This window comes from Prionailurus viverrinus, chromosome D3 (assembly GCF_022837055.1).
Source record: "Prionailurus viverrinus isolate Anna chromosome D3, UM_Priviv_1.0, whole genome shotgun sequence".
In the NCBI taxonomy this organism is placed as follows: domain Eukaryota; kingdom Metazoa; phylum Chordata; class Mammalia; order Carnivora; family Felidae; genus Prionailurus; species Prionailurus viverrinus.
This window is the reverse complement of record NC_062572.1, coordinates 67,531,475-67,546,351: the sequence shown is the minus strand read 5'-3', so window position 1 is coordinate 67,546,351 and position 14,877 is coordinate 67,531,475. Positions and strand designations below refer to the sequence as shown.

Here is a 14,877-nt window from a genome sequence, read left to right as displayed (position 1 = left end):
TACCAAACTGTGCCTTCAGAAATACGGTATTTTTCCGTATTTTGGAATTACACATCTTTGCCAGGCTGTTAATACTGTACAGAGAAGGGAATTCTAAGATGCATTTTATTAAGTGACTTGGTAAGATGAGTACAAAAATGTTTTTTCAGTTCTGGCTAATAGCTTGCTCTGTGAAGAGTCATGAATACTTACTGCCCAGCCAAAAACCAGTTCTCTTTGCCTGACCGCCTGTTAACTCTCAGGGTCTTGTTGTGGTGGGCAATACCACCGGGCTGACTTGGGAGCTTCAGCTCCCAGCCTGTCAGTGACCTGGCTTTTTCCTTTTCAGAAAAAGTCACCATAATCTTGATTTGTCTGAACTCTTGAATTGAAATTTCTTTTATAAGCTTTTGCTTTGTTAATTCTGAAATAGAAAGGTATACTTTTCCTGAAATACCTTCTAAGTAATTCTGATAAGACAGAGATTGGAAAGCAGATGATTTAGGATAAGGACTCAAATGAATGTGGCTTAGATTTTATTTTTACAGACAACACAAAAAATATTTATGCTTTATTTTCTCAAAAGAAAAATTGGTAAATGCAAAGATTGCTTGAAGAAAAAAGAAAAAAAAAGGACAGAGAAGAAAAGGAGATTTTATAGAGACCTAAAGAATTTGAAAAAATAGCTGTGTTTTATGGCCATAATCTCTTTAGAAATATCTAAGTTTTCTTAAAAAGCACATTCTAATTTTCTGCTGGCCTTACTAGTTTGCCCAGCACCCTGACTTTCAGTTCTGTTTGGGAGGATCTAGAAACTGGGAAACTCCCACTGATGGCTCCTATCAATATTGACAACAGTATTTACTTCAGCCGTTAATTTTGCCTGATGATGCAGATGTGACTGAGGAATTGAAAATGTGAAGATGGCAGCTTTTGTAGTCTGATTTATTTTTTATTATTTTATTTTTCTTATTTAAATTATTTTTTAAAAAAGTTTATGTATTTATTTTGAGATAGAGAGCAGGTAAGGGGCAGAGAGAAGGAGAAACAGAATCCCAAGCAGGCTCCATGCGATCAGTGCAGAGCCAGATGTGGGGCTCAAACCCACTAACTGCAAGATCATGACCTGCACTGAGATCAAGAGTCGGATGCTTAACTGACTGAGCCACCCAGGCACCCCATATTTTTCTTATTTTAGAGAGAGAGAGAGAGAGAGAGAGAGAGCGCGCACACAAGTGGGCAAGAGGGGCAGAGGGGGAGAAGAGAGAGAATCTTAGTCAGGCTTCATGCTCAGCACAGAGCCAGACTAGGGGTTTAATCCCACAACTTGGATCTTGACCTGAGCTGAAGTCAAGAGTCAGATGCTCAACCAGCTGAGCCACCCAGGTGCCTTGTAGTCTGATTTAAATAGGATTTCTTTGGAACGTTACATAGTAGTTGCTAACTAAGGTTGTCCAGGTGGTAGTTGCTGGTTGATACTTCTAGGAATTGAAGATAAAAACTTTTTTTGGCTACTCATCAATAGCTAAGAGCAAGGTAGAGGAAAGTTGAAACTCTAGCTGCCATGAAGTTAGGACATTATCTAATCTATGCAAGTCAGTTAGGTTTGCTCTGAGTTTTGGCCAGAGATTGTACTTGAGTTTAAAGCTGTCTCATTACACAAATGGATGACTTTGGTTATGGATGTCAGGGAGGGAAGGTGAGTTCTGATTGTTTATTACTCATCAAGAAATTGTCTCTGGGAGAGCATATGTCATGCAGAGGGTAGGTTGTGTTGCTTTTATACATAGAATTATATCCTCTCTGTATGCGTGTGTCTAGGGACCACTTCATGGCTATATCCAGTAGTTTTGATCCTGTTTAACGTCATTTTATTATCTGGAGATGTTGAACGTCATGAGGTCTCTTCTAGTCCCTCCAAATCACTAGCCACTTTGTAGTTTCCCTCCAGAATTCCTTTTCATCAATGCAACCCTTAGATTGCTGGTTGTGCTTGCGTCTACCCCTGATCCCCTTAGTCATTTGTGACATTGGCTGCTTTTGCCTACTGTTTGTGTTGGAGTTCTTAATCTAGAGTGGGTGTGTGAATGGTCTTTAGTGAGTCAGTGAAGTCCCTGAAAGTATATGGAATTTTTTTGTTCTGGATAGTTTATAACTTCAGTAGATCCTTGGTAGTCTATGACCACTGAAAGGATTAACCCATATGTTGCTGACTCCTACTCTGCTTTTCTAGTCCAGAATTCTCTGAGTTCCAGATCTAGATTTCCACCTGCCTATGTGATTTTCTGTGAATGTCCCATAAATACTTCAAACTCCACAGGTCCCAGCCTAATCCAATTTTTACCCTCCAAACCTGTTTTTCCTGTAACAGGAAGTGGGGACCTGGGCATCAGTGTCATCTCCCCACCCTCATACTCCCCATCTAGTTACTTTCCAAGTCATACTGGTTCTGCTTCTGAAATGACTTTACATTTGTTTCTTTCTCTTTGTTCCCATTGCCATTGTCCCCTAGTAGGCCCACATTACTTTTCCCCTGAACGACTACATAAGGCTTCCTTTCTATAGACTCTCTCCCTGTCCAGTCCGTTTTCCATTCTGTCACATTCATCTTTTTTTTTTTTTAATTTTTTTTAACTTTATTTATTTTTGAGAGAAAGAGACAGAGCATGAGTAGGGGAGGGGCAGAGAGAGGGAGACACAGAACTGGAAGCAGGCTCCAGGCTCTGAACTGTGAGCACCGAGCTCGATGTGGGGCTCGAACTCACGAGCAGTGAGATCATGACCTGAGGTGAGGTCAGAAGCTTAACAGACTGAGCCACCCAGGCGCCCCTGCCACATTCATCTTTTTAAACACAAATCTAATCACATTTCCAGGCGAAAACCTAACATTGACTATCCGGTATCTAAAAGGAATAGGACCCTTCGGATCCCCCCATAATCTGTTCTTGATGAGTTTCTAGTGGCATCATTTACCCTTTCCTAATCCCTGAACATTTTTTTTCTAGCCACATAGGCTTTTTCCATTCTCCAAACGTGACATGCATGTTCCTACCTTCTCTCTCAGGCATGTGCTGTTACTTGTTCTCCCACACCCATTCGTGAGCTCCTTCCTCTCATCCTTCCATGCTCGGTTCAGGCAGCATCTCTTGAGGTCTTTCTCAGCCCCTCTAGTCAGACTGAGATAGTCCCTCCTTTCATAGCAGCTTTTGCATAAATGCTGTTGTATTCACCTGCTATTTTTCCTACCGGTCTGTGAACTGCTGAGGAATAGAGTTCCTGCCCTTAGTCATCTGTATTTCTGTACCATCTAGCATGGCTCCTGGCACATCATAGGTGCCCTTTCTCGCCCCTGAATGAGTCAGTGAAAACCACCAGCGCGTCAATCATGAGGTTATGTTACAACTTGTTTTGTATTATCATTACCTTGTCACACTGTTACTAGATTTTGAGTTGCATGAGGGTCAGGACCTTGTCTTATTCATGTTTCTGTTGTTAATGCCTCACACAGTCAGTGCCATAGAACCAGTGTGTTTGAAGGAACGAACCGTAGATTTATATTCTTCACCAGTAAACCCCCTGATTTTAACTAGCTTTAGGGATTTTGTAGATATCCTTTTCCTACTGGAACCTTTTCCTACTGGAAATTAGCCGTCATTCTGTGTGTTTACCATAGGCCAACTTAATGCTTTCCATACAGAATCTCCGGCCTCACACACTGCTGCACTTTTCGCTCTACTACAAATGTCTCCTAGGCCGTCAGTCTTGGAAGCGATAAGGATTGTCTTCCTTCCGTACACGAGATTATTTCCCAGCTCTGTTCGGAGCGCTTCTTATCACATGCTTGGGCACTCTCATATCCCAGGTAACATGCTGGTGACTGTTAATCTTCACAAAGTGGGGATGAGAAAATAGGTTCAGAGAGTCTCAGAGACTTGCCAAAACCACACAGCTAGTAAGTGGCTCAGCTGAAATTCAAGCCCACGTCTATTTGAACTCAAGACCCAGGCTTTCCCAGGCAGTATTGGGAAATGAAGCCATTTGCTTTTAGCTGTTTCTGCTCCAGCTTCTGAAGACTAGGTTAGCTGTACAATTCTGAGTAAGCTGGTCATGGCCATCATCTCTCTAAATTAACACGTGTACCATTTTCTCTCTCTGAGTTGGTGTGACAGGATCATCTTCTTTTTCAGTGATTAGAGAATTCATGGATCGGATCAATTTTTTAAAATCAACTTCATGGGGAATGACTTTATATTTTAAATATAAATTTTGAGATTAAAATGCAAGAGTATATTTTAAATATAATTTTAAATGGCTCATTTGTAAAGATTTCAAATTGTATCATGAACATATTTCATTGCTTAATAGAATTTTTCGTGAGGGAAAAGCCCTGGAAATTTCCAGCCATCTGCAAATGTTTGAACTATGTATAGCTTGTTTGGGGTATACAAAAGCCAAATATGTTTTATGGGAAGTGAGACGTGCTTCTTCTGTGGTCGTCTCTCCCAATAGAAGGCTCTAATAATTCAGTGATATTCCCTGAGGAAATGGGGTGATTTATAATAGGGTTCCTTTTGTTGGACTTCGGTATTGTGGGGCATGTGTGCCAGACCCAGGATTGATTTATTATCATGTGAAAATTTTGCTCCATCCTAGAAATGAAAGATGGAAAAGACCCACTGAGGGCCTCACAGTACTGTAAGATCCGACTCGCTTCGTCCAGCTTGCACATGGCTTTGTCTGCTTACAGTGACTCCGGCGCCCCCCCTCCCCGCCCCCCGCCCTCGCTGCTTTGTGCCGTCGTCTCCAACTTCTGGCGATTGTGAGCCGCCAGGCACTCAGCCCCTCTTCCGCCCTAGCGAGCAGAGAAAATTCTCTGTAGAGCTGGGAACAATGAGCAAAAATAAGTAGACTGGGAAATAATGAGAACTTTGAGGTGCTTTTGTGTGTGAGGATGTCTGAACTTTCCCCCTCGGTGCTTTGCCTTATTCCTGGGCATCTGTGGTTTGTCCGGCGTGGGGTGGCAGTTCTGCAGCGCCAGTCTCTTGGTCTTGACGGCATTTCCCGGGCGAGGGCACCTCTGTCCTTTCTTTCTTGTGCTTCCCTCCATCCTCACTGTCTTCCTCCCTCCCCTCACGTTCTTTCTTTTCCTCCCTGTTTGCCTGCTTTCTCTCCAGGCCAGCCAAGGGCCGTGGCCCTCAGAGACCCCCACCTCATTGCACACGGTGACACGTTAGGCATCGAAACTGTGCAGATTCCTGACCACGTTTTAGGCTGTTCAGCATTGGTCTTTGATTTGAGAGGTTGGAAATTTAATATTTGTGTTGATGCATTATGTGGTCTAATGGAAGTCATTTAATCATCTTATCTTTCATTTCTCCAATAGTAGAAATTAAAATAATTGTTAACATCATATGTTCTTGGATCTTCACCTTCATGCCTTTTGATTCAGACTAACAGCTTATTTTCGTCTTTAAGTAAGAAGCTTTGTAAAGCTGTTTAATATGACATTGGTGAGTTTGATGGGAGAAAGTTATCATGATCATGAAAGCAGGCGCTCCGTGTACCGTCAGAGTTGGGCTATACTGGGGTGCTGGGTAGAACAAAACAAATAGCACCATTGCCCTCCAGTAGCCTTTCATCTGGAATTTACGATAATAGCTCTGGCAGGGACATCAGGACCTCAGTTAAATACGTTTGTGAATTAAGTATTTACATTATTTACAAACAAAGGATATCTGTAATCACTGCAGAGGTGGCTAAAGACTGGGTTTGGGCATGTGTGTATAAAGGAAAATGTAGACCCTTTGCTGACTCAGTGATTGGAGGAGACCGTTGGAGGAGAGTGTAGGATTTAACATTCCCGCCTTCTGAATGTTCTCATCTCTTCAGCATTCTCTGCTATGCCTGCAAGATAAGTCCACATTCCCTAGCCTGCTCCAAAGGACTCCCCAGGACAGGAACCCTGCTCTGTAGTCTGACTGCTCTGTGCTCTCCAGCCCTGACCTCCCTGCCTGGCTGGGCTTCTCTTTGCTGTCCCTCTGTCCTCTTGTCCCCCACAACTGCCACATGGGTTGTGTCTTTGTGTTGCAGCCTGGGCCTAGGATATGTTTTGCATCATTCATATCCAAAAGGGGACATCGAAATGTACAAACAAAGCAGCTATCACATAGGTCACCATCAACTAGTTAGAGAAAAGGGATATTAATAATCCCCTCAAATAGGAAAGACATAATCTTAAAGAAAGGCTAATTGTTTAAATTGAAATAGATTTAGTTTTTTTTTTTTTTAAACTCAATACTTTCTCCATTGTCACATCTTTACTGAGAACGAGTAAATATTTCATCAGTGACAAGCTTTCGGGAACCACTGAATCAGTCACTTGCTCTTTCATAGGCATGCAACTGATTGGCGCACTTCTTGTATTTTTTCATATTTTGTTGTTTTATAATTGGATATGTTTTCTTCCTTTCAAAAGGGCAAGTGTTTTATTAACAGCATCTGTGTCGTGCTCTTTGTATGCTTGGCACACGTGAGATGTGAACCCTAGTGGTTCAGGTTGACGTGTATGTGCTTTTTGGGTGGGGAGAATGGAGAGTGGTCAGGGCTCAGGGGAGGGGCTCAGTGGAGGAGACGCTTGGTGTGCTTCCAGGAAAACCTCGGTGGTAGAAGACATTGAGTCTGGTTGTTTTTTTTTTTTAATTTTTTTTAAAAATCTTTATTTATTTTTGAGAGAGAGAGAGACAGAATATGAGCAGGGGAGGGGCAGAGAGAGAGGGAGACACAGAATCCGAAGCAGGCTCCAGGCTCCACGCTGTCAGCACAGAGCCTGACGCAGGGCTCGAACTCACAAACCGTGAGATCATGACCTGAGCCGTAGTCAGACGCTCAACCGACTGAGCCAGCCAGGTGCCCCGAGTCTGTTTTTGATGAGAATCGGGGAATCAAAGCATAAGTGACAGAGAGCATATCCTACAAAAGACTGAACCAGTGATAAACTCGCTCCAGTTTGATCCTTCATGAAAAACCTGAGATTCTTGAGTAGTTTTTTGACATTTTTTTCCCTACCCCTCTCCTCTTCAACTGAGAATTTTGAGTTATAATATTAATTATAGTAATAGTTCTTCATCAGATGCTCAGTATATTTATAATATTTGCTTTAGGAACATAGCAAGGACAAAAAAGGTCTTGACCACTTTAATCTTTCTTAGTTTGAAGGTATGCATAAAAATGAAGCAGTAAGCCAACAGCTTCATGTTTTGCGAAAAGAAGTGAAGCAGTTGCAAGCAGAAGCTGCTAAACCACCATCACTTAATGTTGTGGAAGCTGCTGTTCACGCGGAAAACTTGATTACGTAAGTTTTGAGGGCATTATAATTTAAAATGCAATGTTGTTATTATTGATAGTAATCATACATGCTACTATACCCCCAGACACCCACTAATTAAATTAGTACAGGATCAGCAAACAATGGCCTTTGGACCAAGTCTGGCCTGCCACCTATTTTTATAAATAAAGTTTTATTGGAACATAGCCATGTCCATTTATTTACTTAATGTGCATGGCTTTATACCACAATGGCAGAATTGAATAGTTGTGACAATTTATGGCCCATAAAAACATAAAATATTTACTGGTTGGTCCTTTATAGAGTAAGTCTGCTGACCCCTGAATTATGAGATGATACAGCACATTGAAGTTCAATCATGGAGAGATTGAGTGCTTAAGTTTTATATCAAAGTTGCATTTACCCAGGAAGTCAGCATTGTCAGCTCAGATTATAGAGCAGAGTTTGAAGGGGAATTGCTCAGGGGAATTAGGTTCTCAAGTATAGTTGCCAGCTTGCATTTGGCCATCATGGCTTTTCCCTTGGAGCTCCTGGCTTACCCTCAATGTCTTCTTTCTTCCTAAAGCCACCAGGGCATGACTTGGGAGAGTGGTTGACCCTGCCTTTTACTTTAAGGTGGTTCCACATTCTAGTACCAGCAACTAATCCCCCAGCAGATCAGGGTAGTGGTGTGTGGGGTGGGGCATTGAGTTCTTTTGTGGATTGGACTGGGTGTCCAGGGAAGAAGGAGATGAGGTGAATAAGAAGTTGATGTGTCTTTTACTAGCAAAGGAACTCAAAACAGCCTGAGACTTAGAAGAGATATCTTTGTTCTGGGATCTTATTCTATATAGAAATCTCTTTCTGTGACACGGGTTTTAAAATTTAGAGAGGGGCACCTGAGTACTCAATTAAGCATCCAACTTTTACTCAGATCATGATCTCGCGGTTCACAGGTTTGAACCCTGCGTCAGGCTCTTTGCTGAAAGCTCAGAGCCTGGAGCCTGCTTCAGATTCTGTGTCTCCCCCTGTCTCTGCCCCTCCCGGGCTCATGCTCTGTATCTTGCTCTCTCTCAACAAGAAATAAAAACGTAAAAAGAAATATTAAAAAATTTAGAGAAATAAGTAATTAAATTAATTAAAAATGTATATTATATAAGGAATACACAAAGTTAAAGAATTATGAATTACATATAAAATATGAAACATTTAAGAATATTTAAAAAAAATTTTTGTAATGTTTATTCTTTGAGAGAGAGAGAGAAAGAGAGAGAGACAGCATGAGCTGGGGAGGGGCAGAGAGAGAGGGAGACACAGAATCTGAAGCAGGCTCCAGACTCTCTGAGCTGTCAGCACAGAGCCTGACGCAGGGCTCGAACTCAAGGACTAGGAGATCATGACCTGAGCCGAAGTCAGCCGCTTAACTGACTGAGCCACCCAGGGGCCCCTAATAAGGGTAAGAATATTAATAATATATATGATTCCATCCCTCCCCCCCCCCCCCCCCAGAGGACATAAAATCATTTCCGTGTATTAAAAATAAGTTGTTGGGTCAAGGTAGAAGATACTTATCTACCCCATGAATTTTTTTTCCCCATCAAATATTTTTAAAGTGACATTTATTTGGCGGCTCTGAAGGACTCTTAAGAATATTGCCTGTGTGAGAAGTGTAGAGTACCACGGAAGTACTTGTGAGTCTGTGTTCTCTTATTGTAGACCAGTAGCCTCACCTGTATTTTCCCACAGGGCCCTAGTGAATGCCTACAAGTTGCAGCCTACCCCTGGGGTTCAGAAGGTTGGCATTAGCCTCTTCTTTACTGTTGTGGATTATGTCAGTGATGAGACTCAGCGCCATCCTCCCACAAGGCAATTCTTTACTTCATGCATTGAGATCTTGGGACAGGTAAGGTAATTCTGTGTTTTTAGCCTCACTCACATATATTGAATCTCTGTAGCATCCTCATTAGTTATAGTGAGGGTTGACTTCAGACTTCTGTTACACGTTCAGAGTCTTACATAAGTCAGAAGCTTATGAATTGTTGACTTCTCAAGATGCGATTAAAATTGTTGGTATAGAATTTTGCTTCCCATACAAGAGATATTAAGTTACTCATATTTGAAAGTCTGGGAGACATCAAACTTTTTCATATGCTTTTTGTGTTATTAACAATAACAAGCTCTTATTTATAAAATGCTCTCCACTTCATCCTCACAGTGACTCTGAATGACTGATATCCTTTTCATTTTAAAGATGAAAACACAGGGGCGCCTGGCTGACTCAGTTGGTTAGGTGTCCGACTTCGGCCCAGATCACGATCTCACAGTTCATGGGTTCGAGCCCCACGTTGGGCTCTGTGTTGACAGCTCAGAGCCTGGAGCCTGCTTCAGATTCTGTGTCTCCCTCTCTCTCTCTGCCCCTCTCCCACTCATGCTGTCTCTCTCTCTCAAAAATAAACATTAAAAACAGTTTAAAGATGAGAAAACAGGTCTCTAAAAAATGAAATAACTTGCCTAAAGAATATAGCTGGTCAGTGCTGGAGCTGAGCCTGTATCCCACGTCATCTGTCTCAGTCCATGTTCGCTCCACCTCTCCACTGCTGTCTCCCAGTTGCTATTCTCAGTCCCCATTTCTTGATTTGACTTACTATTAAAAATACGGGTATTTAACAAGGCAAGAGCAATGTATCCATGCACATTTGTGAAATATGTCATAAAGGAAAGGAAAGCCACTTGATGGAAAATATGTAAACACTAACCATATACTCTTACCCAAATTCAATGGAATGAGTCCTTAGTTATTAGATACTTATAAGGGGACAATATAGAGCAGAAAATAAAATAGATTTTTAAGTAGTTTTTTTCCCTTGATTTTAAAATTGATGTATGCTTATGATAAGCAATGCAGACAATATAAAAAGTGTAAAGAAGAAACATTTCTCAATTCTAACCTACTGGAGATAGACACTGGTTATAGAGCTAAACATTTTATTATAGTTTATCTTGTGTATGTATGTTTATTAGTGTGTTATGTGTGTGTGTGTGTGTGTGTGTGTGTGTGTGTATGTAGAAATGATGTATCATTCCTATATACAGCTAAATAGATAAACTTCCTCAGAAATGGGCAAGTGCTATTTTGTTACCTCGTGTTTTTCATTCAAACACAACTTCTAGACATTATTCTGTGTTTATAAATATAGACTGATATCATGGTCTTTAATACATACTGTTCCATGGTACAGATACATTGTAATGTATGGAGCCCAGGGCCCTGGATGGATATTTAGGTAGTTTGTTTGTTTTGCTACAATAAGCCTGAGATAAATGTTCTTCCACATCTCTGTGAACTTGGACTATTTTTTCCAGGATAATTTCCTAGAAGTATGGTTGCTATGTCAAAGGGACTAACATTTGATGTATATTGTCACAGTGCCCTGTTCCCACTACCATAGCAGGGTTTGAATTTATTGCTCTCCATACCATAACCAGTGTTAAGAATGATGATTCTTTTAAAGTCTTGCTAATCTAAAAGGGGAAGTGTACTTTGTTATTATTTTAAGTTGGATTTCTTCAAGTATTTGTTAACTGGCATGACTTTTTCATATGTTTATTGGCCATTTAATTATTTTTTGTGATTTGCTAGTTATTGACCTTTGCACATTTTCTGTTGCAGAATTTCTTATTTTTTGATTGCTTTGAAAGAGCTCCTCAGACTATTAACCTGGTATCTGGAATATGTTCTAAATTGATTTTTCTACTTTGTCATTTTCCTTTTATTTTATCATACTTCTTGCCTTATAGAAGGTACAATTTTTGTACATTCAAATCTCTCAGTCCTCTTAGTATTTCTTTCTGCCTGTGGTCCAGCTTATCGGAGCTTTCCTGGCCCTGAGATTATTTAAATACTCACTTACATCCAGTACTTGAAACATTAGTGATCTTGATTATATATCAGTTTGTTAAAGTTAGCTTTTTAAAAGTATTGAAAGCACATCTCAATAATATCTATAACCTAGAGGTTTTGTTTTCTTGACAAAATGTTGATACTTAGTGGGGGCACCTGGGTGGCTCAGTAGGTTGATCATCTGACTTTGGCTCAGGTCATGATCTCATGGTTCATGAGTTCAAGCCCCATGTCACGCTTTGTGTGGACAGCTCAGAGCCTGGAGCCTGCTTCGGATTCTGTGTCTTCGTCTTTCTCTGCCCTCCCCTGCTCGTGCTTTGTATCTCTCTGTCAAAATAAACATTAAAAAAAAAAATGCTGATACTCAGTAATCATGGTAGGCACCTTGCAAATTTCTGGATTCAGATTATCCCAATATTTTAATCTTTTAAAAATTCTCTATGACTTGTCCAAATCAAATTAATGGATTATCCAGAATTTTTAATATCACTTCCATTAGAAGTGTTAGGTTTATCTGTGATGATTTTAGATTTTTTTTTTTTTATTGTTCCACATTTTCATTTAGAAAACGTTCTGTTTGCCTTACACACTAGCCCTTAAAACTCGGTTGTATAAATAAAAGTTGGGGAGGGGAGAATTTGGTGACATTTTCCCTTTCTGATTCTCTCAAGGTGTTTATCAGTGGCACTAAGTCAGAATGCAGAAAAGTACTTGAGACTGTTCTGAAGAATAGAAGGCTGTGCTCTCTCCTGTCCCCTTTCTTCACTCCCAATGCTGCACCTGCGGAGTTCATTCAGCTCTATGGGAAAGTGGTGAAGTTTCTAAGTGAGGACAACAGTGATATGATCTTCATGCTGCTGACCAAGGTGAGATGTGATTCCGTGCTGATGCCATCACTGAAACGTAGGATCTAGTGTCGTTTCCGCTCTGTAGAAATGAAAGGCCCCCTGGAGTTCTGTTTCCAGGTAGACCCTTTCCGCATTTTGTATCGTCTTCAAGCAGCCTTTCCGTGTGGGGGCAGTGGTTGTGTCGTGTAGGGCAGTCTTATTCCTCATAGTAGAGAAAGGACTTTGCTCCCGAGCCCTCTTTAGAAACAGTACAGCTTTGAAATATTCATAATAGTAATTTAGTGCATCCTTCTTTTGACTATATCCTGAATTTATGCCGAAAATGTGTTTGATAAATGAGTTGTAATATATCAAAGTCTCTCATATTTGGAAGAAGCCAGATATAAACAAATTGCCTTTGTCCTCATTCTGAGTAGAATATTAACTGAGACCTAGGCAATGAATTTACTTTGCCACTTGAGAATTACAGAGCCTTAGTGATTTTGCCTTCAATTGTATTTCTCTGACATCCATAAATCATAAAACCTAGGCATTTTTCTTTAGGGCCTAGAGACTGCTTTCAGTCTGTAATGGGGGAGAACAGGCTTTATAGTTGGGAATTCTGGAAGGTGATAGATAACAACATCCTGAATTTTTATTAACTGAGATAGGTAACTGCCATAGACACAGAAACACGGCTCTTTTAGATGGAGACAGTCGCCTAAGTGGCTACTCTTTTTTTTGGCAGAGTGTGGATTCTTGCCTAGGAGGGAAAACTTAACCAAAAGTTTACTATACAAAAAAGCACACGGGACCGAGAAAGCTTTGTCCCTGTGGCCCAGAGCGCAGAGATGGAGGCTTCCGGGTGCCTGTTAATTATTGACCTCCGCTCAGTACTTGATTATAAATTCTAGTTTCAGTTTTTGTAAAAAGCCAAATGCTCAGTGGTCTTTGACTTTAAGTTTGCACATCATTTTCTCTACTTCAGCTAATTTCCCCGTGTCAGTAAAACTGCTTCTTGTTTCTTTTTTCTTTTTAGTTCGATCTTAAGCAATGGTTAAACGCCACTAAACCTCCTCTGTCTGATCGTACCAGGCTTCTGGAGTCCATTCACTTGGCACTTACTGCCTGGGGCCTTGAACCAGATGAAGATATTTTGATGCCTTTTAATCTTTTCTGTAAGCACTGGACTTACCTTCTTCTCTACCAGTTCCCTGACCAGTACAGTGACATTCTCAGGCTGCTGATGCAAAGTAAGTGGCTTTTAATTGTGACTGATTAGATTGCAGCGAATGTTTGATGTGATATTTACCATTCTATGGATGTCATCTAAAAATGTAGAAATAAGACAAGTACGCAGGAGTTTAGAATTGCTAATTTTTACCTAAAGTGCTTGACAAACTGAAAGCTGTTTGTAGAAGAGGGCAGTGATTGTCTTAGTGATTGTCCTAAACGTTTGCATGGGTCCTGATTCAATAAGGCAGCACTTAGTATGTGGTGTTGGGGTCCACAGTCGTGCACCCACCTCTTTCCCTTGACTTTGCAACCATCCTGAACTGAGCCGGGGTAGACATGCACCTGCTTCCTCTGTTGACTGCAGATTTGGTGAGAGAAGGAAGTTGCTTCTTTGCAATATGTTTAAGGTGCCAGTCGGTTTCTCTGTAGGTCCAAATAGTGGATACATTTTGGTTCCCCTCCCCCTTAATTCTTTGACTCAAGCTTGTTTGTGAGTAAATTTTACCTATATATAATGGCAGACTGTGTTTATATTCGCCAAGGGACTGAGATGTGTTCAGTTTTCCACAGCCCCACTCTCCCATCTCCCCACCGCCCTGCATTTTTCACTGAAGTATTGGAGATTACAAGAGGAGTAAAGGTTGTTAGCGTTTTTATTTTGGGAATTTCATTAGGCAGGAATTTTACTGAAGTTTATTAAATGAGATAGTATTTACTTTTTTGTGCAAACTTCAGATAGTTTATAGGTGTAATGGAAAACTAAGATTTGCTTCATGCCAAATCTTTGTGTTACTTCATAGAAACCATTTAATGAATAGGTTAATGATTTTATATATTGGACTATCTGAAGAAATACTGAAATTTGTGGTCTCATTTTCAAGCTTTCATTGTTTCCTGTGGAGGCCAGTTGCAGGGTGGGTGGAGAATGGTTGCAGGAGAGGTATTTGTATGATTTTGATCCATACTTGCATAACTAATTTTTGTTCTAAATTTTCAAAATTTGATCAAGTATACATTGTGGGTTTTTTCCCCGAAACCTTTTTAAGGAATTGTAAACGGTGTGTGCAGGCAACCATTGACTTGCATTTAACAGGAAATTTATACTTCCCAGGAAGAGTAATTCAGTTAAAAGCCTGGGAATGACAGTACCACCCCTGTCAGATTCTATGACTTCTAGCCTCCTGGTTTCCCTTTCCTCCCTGGGGAGGGTGTTGCTGTTCTCGGGGCTCTATCCTTTGCTTTTCTATGATTTTCCTTCTTCATGGGCATGCCCGTTGTTTTCCCTGGCGTCACTACCCTCTTCTAGGTGTGCCTGACTCCCACACCTGTAACTTGATTCTGGGGCTCTGCCCCAGGAGCCGGACCACAGTAGCCATTCACCACAGACCCTTCACTGTTCCCTAGACATCTCTCGCTCACCATATTGCAGCTGCCTCATCATCTCTCCCCTCAGATATACCAGCCTCGGTTGTCCCTCGTGATCCTCATGCCATCTCTGGGTGGGAAGGGCCTGAGGAGGTCTGAGTCCTGGCCTCTGGGTGTGAGACTTACCAGGAGCACAGTGCTGTCCGTAGTGTCTGTTTTGCATGCTGTGTCTGTGTTGCTTTAGG

The 14,877-nt window shown here is 41.1% G+C and overlaps 1 protein-coding gene across 1 annotated transcript in view; it reads left to right on the top strand.

The window, feature by feature from the left end:
• The window catches only part of EPG5 (ectopic P-granules 5 autophagy tethering factor), a 108,149-nt gene that overhangs the window by 61,949 nt on the left and 31,323 nt on the right, over positions 1-14,877 (top strand). Inside the window, exons 28-31 of the mRNA XM_047827040.1 lie at positions 7,188-7,330; positions 9,050-9,206; positions 11,876-12,070; positions 13,071-13,284. Coding sequence (XP_047682996.1) covers positions 7,188-7,330; positions 9,050-9,206; positions 11,876-12,070; positions 13,071-13,284 — 709 coding nt within the window. The remainder of the gene's footprint in view (positions 1-7,187; positions 7,331-9,049; positions 9,207-11,875; positions 12,071-13,070; positions 13,285-14,877) is intronic.